Source organism: Notolabrus celidotus, chromosome 12 (genome assembly GCF_009762535.1).
Source record: "Notolabrus celidotus isolate fNotCel1 chromosome 12, fNotCel1.pri, whole genome shotgun sequence".
Classification (NCBI taxonomy): domain Eukaryota; kingdom Metazoa; phylum Chordata; class Actinopteri; order Labriformes; family Labridae; genus Notolabrus; species Notolabrus celidotus.
This window is the reverse complement of record NC_048283.1, coordinates 33,466,805-33,483,450: the sequence shown is the minus strand read 5'-3', so window position 1 is coordinate 33,483,450 and position 16,646 is coordinate 33,466,805. Positions and strand designations below refer to the sequence as shown.

The window sequence follows — 16,646 nt, the reverse complement described above, 5'->3', positions numbered from 1 at the left end:
ACACGTGCGCTAATACAACAAGTCTGAGGGGGGTTCCTTAATGTTTATGGTATATATAAACATATATATATATATATATATATATATATATATATATATATATATATATATATATATATAATTATAATATTATACTAATTATTATATACTTATTATTAATCAATTTAATCACTGTTTATTATTTTATTCTTATTTATATATTATTTCTATTAATATTTTGACTTTTTCAAACTGTGTATAAGAGGATTCTGTAAAAACTGAATCCCCCCCCAGTATAAATAAAGTATTTCTGATTCTGATTTGGCAATACAATACATTAGTTGGTGTAATGTATCTTTGTGGATGTAGGCTACATGTCCCAGGATAAGGACTCCTTGCCCCTCTACGTCCCTCGTCTCTCTCCTGTGTCATAGAGCAGCATGGATCCGCAGACAGTGGGTGTTGTCATACAAACACACACAGACACACGATCACACCTCACACACCTCCCTCCTCTATCGCAGGGATCCCAGGGTGGATGGAAGACATCATCAGGCGGTCCAGGAGGTTGCTGGAGACCGGTCGCGTCATCCCTGAATGGGCGGCGCGCTGACGAGAGTATAGTGAGGGTGTTTTCCAGATTTAAAAGCACCGGAGCCGGCCCCTCTGACAAACCGCGCTGCGTCATCGACCTGGGGACACTCAAAGCAAACCTTCAGTAAGCTGAGGAGAGTCAAACTCACCTCACTCAGTTCCCTTCGCAGCTCTACCTGCGCTCCGCGTCTAGATCCACTCACAGGACTTCTCCCCCGCTCTGGTGCGCTGGAGTTTAGAGTTGTACTCTCGCTTTTCTGCGAAGTATGCTTTTATATCCCGGAGTGTGAAGTGATCTATCTCTTTTTATACTCCAGGCGCTTTTTACTTTAGTCCCAGAGAAAGTTACGCATCGCTTGTTGAATGCAGGATACCTTCTGCCTCAGCGTCAATTCCAAGTTGAGCTTTGGAGCAACAGCCGGTAAGGAGCGGGGACTCCAGTGTGTCACCTCTCTCAGCGCCGACATGAAGTCTGCAGAAGAAGGTAAATAAATCATATATTTCTTATTAAGTATGATGCAATGTTTGAAGAAGGGTTCCAAGTTGCATATCCTGTCTTCTCCTTAGAGCAAAGATGTACTGACAGGTGCTGCGGCTATAAAAGTGTACAGGGTTGCAAACTCTGCAGGAGCGTTCAGTCAGCTGATATTAAACTCTAAAAGGAGAGGAGCTGCTATGATAATATAAATTCTCAAAGAGGACACATTTCCTCCTGTGTTATTTTTTTTCCACTATGTAGCTTGTTAAAAATAAAAAACTATAAATTCAGAAAGCATCATTTATTTATTTTTGTTGTCTCAGTTACTCAAACACCTTAGTTAACTGTTTTGCACCCAGTTTACATCCACACCATTAGGTGTCTCCAGCTGTCTTTGCAAGTGCATCCTATCATGTGCAAATAAGGGTTGCACTGCTGCTGTCACCTGCAGTCTGCGAGGAGGCTCACTCTAATCCAACTGATGTATATTGTTTCATCACATATTAAGAAGTCTGTTCCAGACACACTCAGTCTGATGGGGTCAGGGGTAGAAGAGCATCTCCAGGTGTTGCTTGATCTTTGGTTTCTTGTCCTGCACAGTTGCATGATGACTGATTCTGCCTGATTTACACTCAGCAGAAAGTCTCTTCTTGTAAAGCGCTTTGATTCAGGATTTTTTTTTTTGTAGTAAAAATGTGGTCCGTCAGAAATCATGGATTGTTTATCTTGTCTTAATTCGCTCAGTCTCTCCGTGCTGATGTCACCGGCTTTTTGTGGATTTGTGAATTTCATTTTGTCTCTGAGGTTTCAGACGGACGGGTGCGGGCTGTTATTATTCATTTCAGTCCCTCAGTCCTAAGCCTTCTAATTGGTTGCAGACGTGTATGTGCATGTGTGTGTGTGAGTGTGTGTGTGTGTGTGTGAGGAAGAAAGTTGTGCATTTAGGGACGCAGGGTAGCTTGCTTGACAAGGAGATGTATTTAACCACACACAGCCTCAGCTATACACCAAGGGCTGCTTTATTACCACACATATACATAAACTCACACACATAGACACATTAATGCAAGCACACAGACTCACACACTACTGGTGTTTTGCCACAGCCACAGTCAGCCATGTGCGATAAGTGGCCCCAGGGTTCTTAGTTCCAGAGGCTGCAGATAACTTCTGTGGGCGACCACCTATCTCTCCCTGAGGTCCCGTCAGTCTGAGCCCGGGCTAGACCAAAATCCCCGTGGATAAACCCATCCATTCTTTAGTCACGCTGGTTTGGTTTATGGGAGAGAGTGTTTTGATCGTGATAGCATAATAGAGAAAAATTGGCGAGGACAGAAAGAGAACGTTATAATCTGTGTGATAGTCAGTGTTTTGAAATTAACTCCGCTTACACCGCATTTTGAAAGCACTGCAAACAATTGTAGAGACTTGGCCTTGAGTGCAAGAGTGAGTCATTTTTCTTTTTCTTTCATTTGTTTCACCCCACAAATTGTCTATGATCTGGTGTAATTTTGTTAGTTCAGCAGAAAGAAGCAACGCGTGTGACCCGAAAAAAGAAAAAAAAAAAAAGGGAAAAAAAGTTTCAAGATCATGCTGCACACAAGAGTGAGAGCTCCAGAGTGTCTGAGTGGGCGGCAGAAGAAGTCAAGTTTGTTGCAGCGTAGTGCACTAATCTTTCACACTGTCAAAAGGAAAAAAACAGCTGCGAGAAGTCAGTCAGGCCTGAAGTGAGGAGGTGTGTCACCGGGTGGAGTGGGCAGGAGATCATCATCGGTACGGCACTAGAAGAGGATACACCAGAGTTGAAAAGCATCAGAGGAGACTGAGATGAAGGCGGACTTAAACTAGTGTTTAAGGTGGGGAAAAAAAAAGTCCTGATAATAGGGACGGAGATGAGTTTCCAGAAAGAAGACCAAGAGTTTGATTTCAGCTATGTGTTTGAATACAGCCAGAATGAGCCAGAGAGAGGTGGGTTGACTTTTCTTTATTGTATGGTGTTTATATTGAGCAGTGTGAGAGCACTGCATGTACTGGGAAGAAAGGGGAGAAGAGCTTTTCTGTTTTCAGAAGATGTTATCAGGTCTGACTCTCGCAATGTAGATTACTGTCTCTATTATGGTTGATTATCACAGTCTTAAGTCTCTGCTTTGTGAATAATATGGCTCAAAAAAGAAAAGGAAATATTTCCTGTAACTTTCTTCATATCATGTTTTCATTATTTGCACTGGCCACTTACAAAAGTGTCTAACACCTCAACAAGATGTCAATATATTCAACTTCTCTTCTGCATGTGACATAATTATTTCTGAAAATAGACAGTCACAAACTACTTTTAGACTACCGCCCACATAATATGCATTGTGTGACACATTCATGACTTCGTGTGATGCACATCACTGTGGGTAACGAATATAGAACAGCAAATCAAAGGGGAATGCCCTTCACTGGGTTTCAGTCTGAGCTGTATTCATTCTGGGACAACTTTGAAACTCATAACGTTTATTAATGAAAGGAAGACATGAGGTTTACGTATGTCGACACACACACAGCAGCCAGCCGCTTCAAGGCTAACAGAAGAGAACACCTATATGGAGTGTATCACAGCTCTTGTCTTTGCCTTTGTTTGTGTGTGTACCCCGCTGCATCTGTGTATACCGCTGCAGCAAACTCTCTTTGACTTAATCACAAGCTCAGAGCGATGCGAGAGTGCTGTCAGTTTTCCACAGGGGAGGGCCTAATTCACTCAGTGAGTGATGCAATCAATCAAATAAAGCATCCATCAGCGCTGCTGGAGGAATTCCTGTAGAGTATATACGACAGCAGGGAGTGCCAAATAGAGCCTTAGATGAACTGATCAAACAAACAGAGTGGCTGTGCAACTTGCGACTACACTGCTACCACCTAAAGTTACTACTTTGGAATTATGAAGTTTCCTGAGATGTTTGTAACACAAGGAGGCAAGCATTGGTGAGATTCGTGTGGGGTAATTGTTCCATCATACTTCCATATGTTTACACTTTTCTTCTTCTTTTCAGACGCATACAGCTACACACCAAACGTCAGCTTGTCCCTTCCTGTAGGCATGGGCAACCCCTGTCTCGCCACCCAGTACCACACCTTACAGTCCAGCCCGATCATCTCAGTTACCTCCTGTCACCAGACAGGCTACAGCCTCCAAAATGACAACCATAATGCATCAGGTTATTACCTTCCCCACGGCCTGAGACTCAATGGGGCCCCCGCCTTGGAAAGCCCTCGCATTGAGATCACCGCCTACAGCCAGTACCCTGAGGATGAGGTTGAAGAGAGCAACAGTGAGGACCACATCATCAAGCGTGGCGTTAACTCCATCGTGACTCTGACGCTGCCCAATGCGGATGGATACCGTGATCCCAGCTGCCTCAGCCCCGCCAGTAGCATTTCGTCACGTAGCTGCAACTCCGAGGCGTCGTCATACGAGTCTGGCTTCTACAACTACGACAACTCACCGCAGAACTCCCCCTGGCAGTCTCCATGCGTGTCTCCCAAAGGCACGTCTTCACTCCTGTCCTGCCATCATGCCAGCGGCATTGCAGCTTCCCCTCACCGCTCACCTTCCACCTCCCCTCAGATAGGAGCTGTGGCAGAGGAAGGCTGGCCCGCGCAACCCCGTGGCTCCAGGCCGAACTCCCCTTCCTGTGGTGGACTCAACAGCAGCGGCGGCATGGGAAAGAGGAAGTACAGCTTCAACGGCACTCCGTATCATCAGACATCCTGTTCACCCAACCAGTCCCCAGTCCCATCCCCACATGGCTCCCCAAGAGTCAGCGTCACAGATGAGAACTGGCTCGCCAACACCAACCAGTACACCAACTCCGCCATCGTGGCAGCCATCAACGCCCTCACCACTGATGGAGTGGTAGACATGGGGGAGGGAATCCCAATCAAGACAAGGAAGACCATGCTGGACCATTCATCAGCCATGGGCCTGAAGATGGAGCCTGGTGGCGAAGTGCTGGGTCCTGATGGCGAGCTCTGCCATGAGGACTACCCCTCCCGCATGGCTCTAAAGAAGGAGAACTACTGTGGAGGGTTCTTGGATGTGCCCCATCACCCATACTCCTGGTCTAAACCCAAGCCTTACCTCAGGTGAGTCAAGTTTCTCCTACTAAGAGGAGCTGTGAAATACTTCAGCTAACAGGATTAAGTGCTGAAGACTTTGAAGATGATAGAAGCAGTAAACACGTGTTGACCTTTTGCTGTTAGCCCCTGGATTTCCTAAAGTGACAGTGATGATTCATACATTTATGATTCAGATACTCAGAAAGATTTAAGTCTGAGTCTAAGGTCAGCTTTTACATTTTTCAGGCTTTTTTTTTTGTTACAATTAATGCTGCGGCTGCTCTCCCAGTTTCTTTTGTTCCTACATTAAGTGTTGTTTTTTTTATTGCAAGAACAAGATTTTCTTTATCTTCAAAGGCCATATCAAAAGGAAGAAATCCAAAAGTTACATGCTTTATACTTTCAAAAGAGTTCTCTTTGAAGATCAAAACTATTTCATCAATCATATTTCACAGGGAGGAGTTGCCCAGCAAGTGTGCAGCTGTTGCTATAGCAACGAGCACACAACATAAGTACAGACGTAGTCACAATCACATGTACGCGCTCAGACTCAAACACACACTCACTCAACTGTATAATTGATTTTTGACTTCCGAGCAAGGTAAGCTTTTTTACAATGGCAATTTTTTCCAAGTCAATAACACGCTTTCCTGTCGGAAATCAAGTGTTTGATTAAGATAGTGAGCAACAGGAAGTAATGGTGACAGGCCTGACTGAAGGGGAAGCAGTCTGCAAGTTAATCAGCCGGCTCGCTGCTCTGGTGTGTCGCGCCATCAGCCCATCTCTTTCTGTGTAGCGGGCCCTGATGTCATGCACTGAGCGGGCAGATAAAGCCCTGCGGGGGGAAATCAGTTCGTTTTGGGTCAACAAACAGCCCGCAAGCTCCACACAGATGCCAGAGATTGGTTTCAGCTGAGCCACCCTTCAGGTCAGGAGTTTGCAGTGACCAGGCATCCGGCGCACAGAAATATTGTCTTGCACATGTTTGTTTTGGTTTAGATATCTCCACAGCGTTCACAAGGGAAGCTTTGACTCTCCATCTCAAGAACAATGATGTTAGGAGTCTGAGGAAAGAGATCTCATGCTCCAAGGCGGGGTGTGCTGCTGACCCTATTCTGTTGTATAACTGTTGCCTTTCATAGTAGTGCGGCTGTCCGTAGTTTTTTACAGCTATCAGTCTGAAGTGGGTAATTATTTGATCAAAGGACAAGCTGATTGCTAGTTTGAGTGATTTGTTTTTGCGCCCTAGAAACGTCTGTCCTCCTGCTGTCACTTCCTTACCTCCCTGTGTGTCTTTTTCCACCTGTCACACAATAACACGAAACACACTGCTCCCTGACAAGGGCACATTCGTCTCTCATTTGTTTTCTTATAGAGAGGACCCACTAATTATTACACAGGATGAAGGAATTACATGTCAGTGAGTGACTTCACGTGATTCGATTAGAGTCCATGATGAAATGGAGAGGGTCAGGCCAGTTGGATTACTCTGAGGAGTTCTCATTTGATCTCCGTAAAGCAAGTTCTGATCCTTTTGGTTTTGATGGTGGAAACAATGCAATCCAGAGACCAGTGTTGTAGTACTCAAGTCCAGGACTCGGAATTGAGTCCGACTCGAGCTTTGACTGCATAAGGACTCGGGTGATAGAGAGGAGGATTCAGCCTTATATGTTGATACAGACTGTTTTAATGTTCATATTAGATTTTGTATGTTTCATAAATTCCAATCAGAGCGAGGGCTGGCACAAGTGTTTGTCTGCCAGGATTAAAAGACGCTACCAGCCGTGCATTTTTCTTTCAAAGATTTCAAAGTAAATGCAGCGAGAGCAGAGCGACATGTTGGAGATTTAAGAGACCCATCAAGGAAAGAGACCAGCTCAAACTTTAACAGACATCTGTACAGGATGAACCCAGAGAAGTGAGAGAGATGCTAAAGTTACTGAGTCCGTTCATCACTTTACTGTGATAGTATTCTAATGGTAATATTAGTGACTAAAATAACTCAACCATTGGATCTGAGTTGATTGGTTAGTTCAATTCTGATTAATGGTGTTTGGGCTGAGTTTATTGGACACCGGCAATGATCACAGTGCAGCAGAATCTCTGAGTGTGTCCCCTCATCAACAGAAGCATGGTGTGCATTTAAAAGTGGTTAAAGTAAAATGATTATGAATATATTTAAATAATTAATAATTATGTATATAAAATGATGGAAATAGGTCCAACGCTACCGTTAATGAAAGAAATGTTTCCTACTCATAAAAAAAATCCCACACAGTCAGTCAGGGTCCACACAGTAAGTCCAGGTCCACACAGTCAGTCCAGGTCCACACAGTCAGTCCAGGTCCACACAGTAAGTCCAGGTCCACACAGTCAGTCAGGGTCCACACAGTAAGTCCAGGTCCACACAGTCAGTCCAGGTCCACACAGTCAGTCCAGACCCATACAGTCAGTCCAGGTCCACACAGTCAGTGCAGGCAACACAGTCAGTGCAGGTCCACACAGTCAGTGCAGGTCAGTGCAGGTCCACACAGTCAGTGCAGGTCCACACAGTCAGTGCAGGTCAGTGCAGGTCCACACAGTCTGTGCAGGTCCACACAGTCAGTCCAGTGCCACACAGTCAGTGCAGGTCAGTGCAGGTCCACACAGTCAGTGCAGGTCCACACCGTCTGTGCAGGTCCACACAGTCAGTCCAGGGCCACACAGTCAGTGCAGGTCAGTGCAGGTCAGTGCAGGTCCACACAGTCAGTGCAGGTCCACACAGTCAGTGCAGGTCAGTGCAGGTCAGTGCAGGTCCACACAGTCAGTGCAGGTCCACACAGTCAGTGCAGGTCCACACAGTCAGTGCAGGGCCACACAGTCAGTGCAGGGCCACACAGTCAGTGCAGGTCCACACAGTCAATAGTTTGTATTGAAACATTTGCCCTCCTTGTAATAAATACAAGGACTCAAATTATGAGGACTCGACTCAGATCTTTCTTTGGTGACTCGGGGCTCGACTCGGACTCAAACACTGAGGTCTCGGGCCTCGACTCGGACTTGGTTTGGTGACTCAACTACAACACTGCCAGAGACAATCTAAAAGTTCACTGTTTTGTTTTAAACATATATTTTTTGTATTTCTATCTTCATAACTGTGTCATGTTGTTACAGCCCATCTCTGCCATCCCTTGACTGGCAGCTCCCGTCCTGCTCCGGCCCGTACAACCTACAGATTGAGGTGCAGCCAAAGTCCCACCACAGGGCCCACTATGAGACCGAAGGCAGCCGAGGGGCGGTGAAGGCGCAGTCTGGGGGCCATCCTGTAGTACAGGTAAGCCGGCAGAGTAAAGTGCTTATGAATCCGATCTTCTAGATTCTGTGTGGACGTTGCTTTTAAGTTCACACAAAGCTGGCTTTGTGTGTTTAGACTGTGTAATCACTGCTGTCATTACAGCATAGGTGGCAACAAGCAGACGAGCTCATGCTGATTAATGCACATTACTTTTTGTGTTTTCTGTCCAGCAACAAGTTAGTGGGTTGGATGTTGACTTAATTACAGCATGTAGAGCAAACAGCATGACCTTTCTTTTTAATTATCTTGACATTTGCTACCATTTTTTCTCTTAAATGCAATTTTCAAGTGAATTCATGTCCAACTATGAACAAGAAATATTTCACAAATTTGAAAAAAATTGTAAAAATATTTTTTAAATTTTGATTCAAAGAGGAACAGAGCCTGCATTTTAATCTTTGCATCAGTAGAGCAGGAACATACGGAGCCCCTAAAGTGACCTGGACTGAAAAAAATAATTAGATATGTCCTTGTGCACACCAGAAACTATCCCATGCTCACGAGATCCATCCATCCATTATCTTGACCGCTTATCCCGTTAGGGGTCACGGGGGGCTGGAGCCTATCCCAGCTGACTTCGGGCGGAAGGCAGGGTACACCCTGGACAGGTCACCAACCTATCACAGGGCTAACACAGAGAGACAGACAACCATTCACGCACACACTCACACCTACGGGCAATTTAGAGTGAACAATTAACCTGGTGAGCATGTTTTTGGACTGTGGGAGGAAGCCGGAGTACCCGGAGAGAACACACGCATGCACGGGGAGAACATGCAAACTCCACACAGAAAGGCACCCACCCGACCGGGGATTCAAACCAGGAACCTTCCAGCTGTGAGGCAACAGTGCTACCCACTGTACCACCGTGCAGCCCTTTCTTGAGGTCACAAAATATTATTGCGTGCTCATGAGACACTTTCCTGTGAGCACGTAATAATGTCCCGTGACCACGAAGAGGTATTACGTGCGCACGTGAAATAAACTGCATATCCCATTGGGCAAAACACACTTCAGCGAGGCAGAATGTACATTTTAAGGTGCTGTTCTGAGACAATAAATTGGTGACGGTGTGCAAGCAAAGCCATAATATCCTTCTAATGAAGCCCAAGGTTGAAGTAAAGCTCAACTAACTGCCATACTGTCATGTTTAGATCCAAACTGGAAGACAGCGATGCACTGGTTGATCTCAAGTGTGTGCTTGGTACCTTGTTGACATGGGAAACTTTGTCGTGAGCACAGGAAACTTTCTGGTGCGTACACAATAATATTTTGTGATCTCAATACATTTTCTTGTGAGCACGGGTTAGTTTCTGGTGCACACAAGGACATATTTAATTCCTTTTTTCTGTCCATGGCCCTCTAGGGGCTCCATAGAAACAACTGTTAAAACAAAAACAAGTTTGTTATCTTAAGCGTAAGCATACAATTTTTCTTTCTGTAACTTTTGATGCAGTGAGCATCACTGTCTCCTTGTTTCATCGTTGGCGTGCTGTGTTATTAACGTTCTCTGAAGCCAGGAGTCAATCTACTGCTTCAAAAGGTCGCTCTGACCAGCAGCAGTGCATGCTGACTCAATTAGTATAGAGCGGGAACATCGCCTCTCACTATTGTGCTTGGCGAACACTTAAAGAGCACACGTCAGTCTCACCCGCAGCACAGCACAGAGCTCCTTTCTCTGCTGCACTGTCATCACACCGCGCTGACATCTTAGTTTACTCAGGGCGGGGATCGAGCGGTGTGCGTGCGCCCTAAAGTTTAAGGGTCATTTCCAAATTACAATGTCATCAATTCAAAATAAAACTGCCCTTAATAAGTGGAGGGAATTGTTGAGTGACAACTGGATTCAGATATTTCTTAAGAGACAAGAACAGACTAATAAAGAGTGTTTTGGTCCTGTATGGTTTCAGGGCGGTGGTCCCTGCATCTCACACACTTAGCAGTAGACGTTAGCACCACAGCTGTTTTGTAAATAGATGCTGTCAGCAAACCCGGCTCTGCTCCATGTCCAATGCACTTGACAGCTGTTGGCCTACGTGGTGATATAAACGGTCTTGTCAACCTTTAGGTTTTCTCTGTAAATACAGGTAATCATTCCCCTTCATTACAAACCTTTGTATATCAACATACGGGTGAATCAACACCTCTCACCTCCACGTGAGGCAGACCAGACTCAGCTTGCCTTGAACAGCTGCAGCAGGTGAGACTGCTTCTGATTAAGTTTACTTACTGACTCACTCTGGCGATGAAAAAGTCATGAGTAAGCGTCCTGTGTCTTTGTGCCGTGTTGTCCAGATTTAGATTGATGACATGGGCTATTTGTTTGATTTTGCACAGACACCAATTCAATGCCAAATTTGCAAGGATGTTTTCAAGTGTGTCTGCATCTGGTTAGCCAATATCAGTAAGTACTAGTCATGGAGGAAATATGATGACAGCTGCTTTACCGTCACACCTCCCCCCTTCCTGCATAGCTCACTCTTTACTCTTACTTTTTAGCGAGGAGTGATTTATGCCTCTGATATTTCATGTGCAGTCAATTGGGATATCTGGAGGGTTTTTATAGCAGTGGAAACCACTGGAAGCATGTATTTGGCAGAAAGATAAATCTATAAAGATCGTGCAATCATGTGAACATGCTAGAGGGGGAAAGATAAAGAAGAAGAGCAGGTACTGTATCTCCAAGGTACACACTGCTCATAAATCTGACTGTCTCACTTCTCAGTCTTTGTTGAAGTGTTGTGAGACATTTTGTTGTTGTAATCTTAGAGGATAGATGCTGTAGTCCCCAGTGCCCTGGGGTAATGAGTGGCAAGCGCTAGATGGGTGAAGTGCAATCAAGGAGAATGAGTCAATAACGACAGCGGTGTAGGAAGCAGCTAAGGAAGTGTCTATGTGTCTGTGTGTGTGTGTGTTAGTGTGTGTATGAGAGAGATAGGGAATGGAGAGTCAAGAGCAAAAGAGAGAAGGGGCAGAGGGAGTCACCAGGCAGCTGGGGCCTGGCTGCCCCAGGAGATGCTCTGTATCCTGCTGATTAGGGCCAGGGCGGCCTGGAGGTTGGCTGAGCACGATGGTGGCGGGGGGTTGTTTTGGTGGTGGCGGATAGGAGTCAGAATCTCGGCACCCATCAGACACCACCTCCCTTTACTACGCACTGGTGCCTCGCTGTCTCCCTGGAGGACCTGGGGATGTCACTCCTGGTGAACCGTTCATCCTTCAACTATCTCCCAAAACTCTAACCAGAAGGCCTCCCTCAGTTAAAGCCCAGTCATCCACAACTGTATTGTTTTTAGCTCATGGATGATCAGACACATGCGCTATGAGTGATGGTGACATGTGTGATGGAAAGCAACTCTGGCTGAATAAACAGCAGGAGGAAAAACATGAAGGGATACATTGTTTCTAGAGCTTAAGATGTTCCCAGGAGAGACAGAAAGTCAGAGCAGGATGCTTAATGTTCATGAAGTGTTCCCGTCTTGTTATTCAATAACAAGCAGATGTGTTTTCTTGACAAACACACCGCAAGTTAAGAATCTATAAAGTCTGACATCATCCTAGGCTGGAGCAGATCAACCACACCCCATTCAAAGCTCTCCACCACACAGGATGGAGAGATTGTGGCATGGTTTGGTGGGGAGGATGGAGTGTCTCGACTCTAGCCGCACGTTGACGAAAACCCCTAGACCCCTAGATTATGGGTTACCTCGACTCATTACCCCTCTGCTGCTCGCACCAGCTCTCTAGGCTTCAAGTTCCAAATCTCAGTCATTTATTCAGGACTTGCTCTCCATCCTCCCCTCCCCTCCTTCATACCCAGTCTGTTAACCTCCTCTTTCCACATTGGTCCACGTTCTGACCCCTGCAACTGCTTTTCCACTTTATTTACTGCATCAGACCACAACGTCATTAAAGGGGATTTAGGGGTTCCCTATCGGCTCTTCTCACCCTGTTCCGGACTTTCCCCTCTCTCACCACAGGTATGCCGAACCCTACTGCCCTATGGTTTTTGATGCTCAGGAAAAATAACAACCAGGTCCACCTTCAGTCAGAACACCACCATGACATGATTGATGGATTTTTCCAGTGAAGAGTGGGGGGAAAGCGAACATGCAGGGAATTATTTTTATAGAGAATAAAGTGATAGAGGACATGACCTGGATCTGTTCTACAATCTGGGGTCTGTTGAAGATGTTGTAAAGACTTTCAGGTTCAACATCAGTCAGGGAACACAAAGACATCCGCTCAGCCCTGCGCAGTAACAGCAGACAGCAACACCTGTGGAGTATTAAAGCTATCGCGCAGCACGCAGCGAGGTCTTGCATATGGCTAGTTTGTATAGGATAATGACTGGCCTATAGGGCCTACACACAATCCTCCTTCAGTCTCTCATTAAGTCTGAGGCAGCAACAGACGTGCTGTAATTTCAGCAGGATGTGGCCATCATCTCTATTAACGAGTGCGTGACTTAATACCCATCTCCCTTCCTCTGCTCTTGAATGTAATGCACGTCAAATTTGCCGTATGTTTCCGCCACAAGGACATGAAAGACCTTGGCCAACATGTGCTCGGTTCTTTGCATGTGCAGTTTCACCTTGGGATCCGGTGCTTGCTGGCTGTGTAATGTCTCAAAAGAAACCCACTGATCTACAGCACCCTATACTGTAGCTGCTAATTGCTCATTAAAACTGCTGCCGCCTCGTGTTTGATATCCAAAAGGCTTGGCGTGCTCTGTAGAGTAGTGCTGTAAGAGCTGTTATTGGTTGCCCAAAGGGGTATTTATGCCACTCTTAAACTGTGGTTCTCCATCTGCAGGGCTTCCCTACATTGGTATTGGGCTACCACTAATTACTAGTTAATAGTAAGTGGAAAAAATGGAGTAAGATTTGTATCATTTTCACTGGTCTGAGGCGATAAACAGACAGCCCACATATTTATAAAAGAAAGAAAATAATGGGTAGCCATAGAAGAGGGGGGCCCAGCAGTCATTCATACGTCCTCTTAGTCAGATTCTCCATATTTTCTGGATGATATTCCTATGGCGGGCTGCGATGGTTACCAAGTTATTCCTTTTGTATGGAATTTGGACCCTTGCTGGTCTAGACATGGGCTTGTGCTTGAAGCTATGCCCTCAATGACATAACAGTAAAGCAGACAGTTCAAGAAAAACCTTGAGGGATAAAGCTGCTGAGGAGGATGAGGAGACTTCGTAGCTATGGAAATGCAGCGCATTAAAACATTGCATATGTTGCTTTATGCGTTCAATATGAGACATCAGCGGGGCAGGAGGGTGATAGAGTAAAGTCTGGAAGGAGAGATGACTTGGACGAGTGTACATTTAATTGGGTACAGCAGAGACTGGCTGTGTGACTGTCAGCACTTGACAGAGAGAGGGGAGCGTGATAATGGGAAAAAGCCTGAATCTGCTGTTCAATCTCTCCTCCCATTCCAACCCCTCCCCACCCCGCACACACTCACACACACTCACACACACTCACACACTACTGCTTCCAGTCGTTTTCTCCCTGATTCTGTGTGCCACGTGGAGTTCTACGAGTCATGACATTTCTCCAGGCAGTGATGAAATCAGTGTGGAGCGATAGAAGGCAGCACACTGCAGGCCTGTGGAGTGTATTCACACTCAATTTCTGGTCAGGCCAGACTCATCTAATTTACTAGCAAATGTCCATTAAACATTGCCTGTTCAAATCAAGTGGCAACCTCTGGTCTAAAAATACGAGTCCAATTCGGAAGTGCTAAAAACTGCAGTTTATCAAGGATCTGCTTGAGGTTGGCTCTGGAAGTACCAGAAACCACATACACACCAATTCAAAGAAGACGATCTTTACAGCAGAAATAAACATGTTTACACTCTGGTTCAGAAGACGAGTGTAGTCTGGATAGCTCATTACTCGATTGGCACACACTGTACGGGGGTGAATTATTTTCATAACGCTGCAATTTCAAAGATATTGAGATTATGAGTCTTCCAATGAGAGGCACAGCTGACTTGATTGACAGGCGGGAACACTGTAGCTGTTGGCTAGGAGGCTCAAAGCCCGCCTCTTTACATCACATTTGCTCAACAGCAGCAATATGGTTGCCGCTGATGACTGGCCTCAAAACAGCTCTTCAGAAACAGATGGGTGACGTCACGGATACTACGTCCTTATTTTATACAGTCTATGGTTCAAATCCTTTCTTTTTACAATTGCTGCCAGTGAGAGCAGCATGAAAATGTCACTGTTACCAAAAATGAGGGGAAAAACCTTGTTATGGATTGTCTTTTTTTGTCTTTCGTGACAGTGGATTCTCTTTGGTTGAGACAGAAAAAAATTGGGGAAAAAAAAAAAATCTCTTGGATCAGTTTCGCAATGGCTGCAAACTCTCAATAGAGATGATGAATCTGCCATGGTCCACAGGCAACTGGGAGATGAATGGTGGAAAGTGGGTGGGATGGACCGCCTTCCTCTCTTTTCCCAACACCCCCTCCACATCATCACAACTGACCCAGACAATACAGCTGCACACAATTACACAATTAATGCATCAGCTGCCATATCCATAATGTTTTACTTTCGCCTCGGCTATCAAAAACGGCCTGCGCAATAGTGGCTTGCGGTAGGAGGTGTAAATGGATCTAGCTGACACAGTGGCAAAAGTTGGCACCCTGAAACAGCTGCAAATCAAGCCTGGATCAAACTCCGTTTAGATTAGCTCAAAGTAAATATACAGTACATGTGCCAGATACAGCTGCAGTTACAGCTAGGAAAACTCATCTGGTCAAAATTAGCTGCTGCTTGCTCCAACAGCCCAGGCTGGATTAGACACAAATACAAAGCTGAGGTCACAGGTGAGTGTGCAAGGCCATGCTTAAAGTTTACGACACTATCTTGACTGTTTAGCCTCCTCACATTCTCCATTGAGAAGCCAAATGAAGGAGTAAGCGTAGCGCTCTGCTTGTGGTGAGCATTTGAGTGAGCATCACAAAAGTCTAGCAGAAGCTGAGGGAGAGGGTCAGGGAGCACATATGGTAAAGGAATCAAGGGGAGGTCGCCCTAGGGGGACTAGACCGCCATCCATTGCTTCTGGGAAGACCAGCGTCACCAAGAGGACTACCTGACCTCATTAATCACTTCCTCTCCCGCATGAGGTCACTACGGCTATGAGCGTGGACGCCAACACAAGCGTGTGCTACCGCAAGACGGTAGAAGGGATAAAGACCACCCCTCTCTCCTGCTACTCTTGTGGGCCTCTTCAGAGCCACGTGGCTGCTGAGGTAATGTTTGTAGGTCACTGAAAGAAGTCTTCTGAGGCAAAAGTGACAGACGACACAGCATCGCGGAGCGGCTGCCTGCCTTTTATTAAATCATGGGGGGACGTCATGCAATTTAACGCTCCGGTGTTTCAGATTTGTACCTCATGCTTCACCATAGTGCTCTCACGAGTCAATAACACAAGTAACTGGTAGCATGTGTGGCTATGGATAATTACCTCTGGTGACACCATAAGTAAAATATAACAAGCAGAGCGGGGTCTGCTGGTGAGATCACCGGATAGATGAAGTGGTCCCTTGGGATGCCAAGACTTCAAGAAGCTCCTGACCTCGGCCTAACTCACTGATGACTAGCATGTGTGGCTAGCTCACAGGTCAAGACAGCTGCTAGAGACACTATGTGGAGCTGAAGGGAGAAATAGGATGGTTGGAAGTGGAGATGAATGACAGTCCTAGCTTTACCACTTCTTTTGTATCCGTTTGATATCTGAACCAAAGAGTACAGACAGACATTATTGAGACATATGGGTAAATGCTCTACTCTGGTGTCCGGACAGATTCTATTTTTATTCCACATAATTAACATTATAAATTGTATAACTAGGAGAATAAAAAAAACACATCCTCTGCCTTGTCCCACTTAATCCAAAATATCTGTCATCCAGCCCAGAGTGAAGATATTTAATCTTCATGTTTATGATCAGGCCAGAAACATTTAAAACTATGTCCATGACACTGGAGCTCTAATTTCCACAGACTTCTAATGAAGTACCTTTCCAGTGTTCCACCAACCTTCGTCTTCCTCACACCCCCATCCCTGACCGCACTCACTACAGTAATTTCAAACCCATTAATCAGATTATGTCATAGGTTACATGTGGTCTACA

General features: G+C 45.5%; 1 protein-coding gene across 1 annotated transcript in view; it reads left to right on the top strand.

Annotated features, from left to right (window-relative positions):
* The first annotated feature begins 582 nt into the window (after positions 1–582).
* The window catches only part of LOC117822367 (nuclear factor of activated T-cells, cytoplasmic 1-like), a 77,698-nt gene continuing 61,634 nt past the window's right edge, over positions 583–16,646 (top strand). Inside the window, exons 1-3 of the mRNA XM_034697062.1 lie at positions 583–1,057; positions 4,087–5,179; positions 8,306–8,465. Of these exons, the coding sequence (XP_034552953.1) occupies positions 937–1,057; positions 4,087–5,179; positions 8,306–8,465 (1,374 nt within the window). The 5' untranslated portion in view covers positions 583–936. The remainder of the gene's footprint in view (positions 1,058–4,086; positions 5,180–8,305; positions 8,466–16,646) is intronic.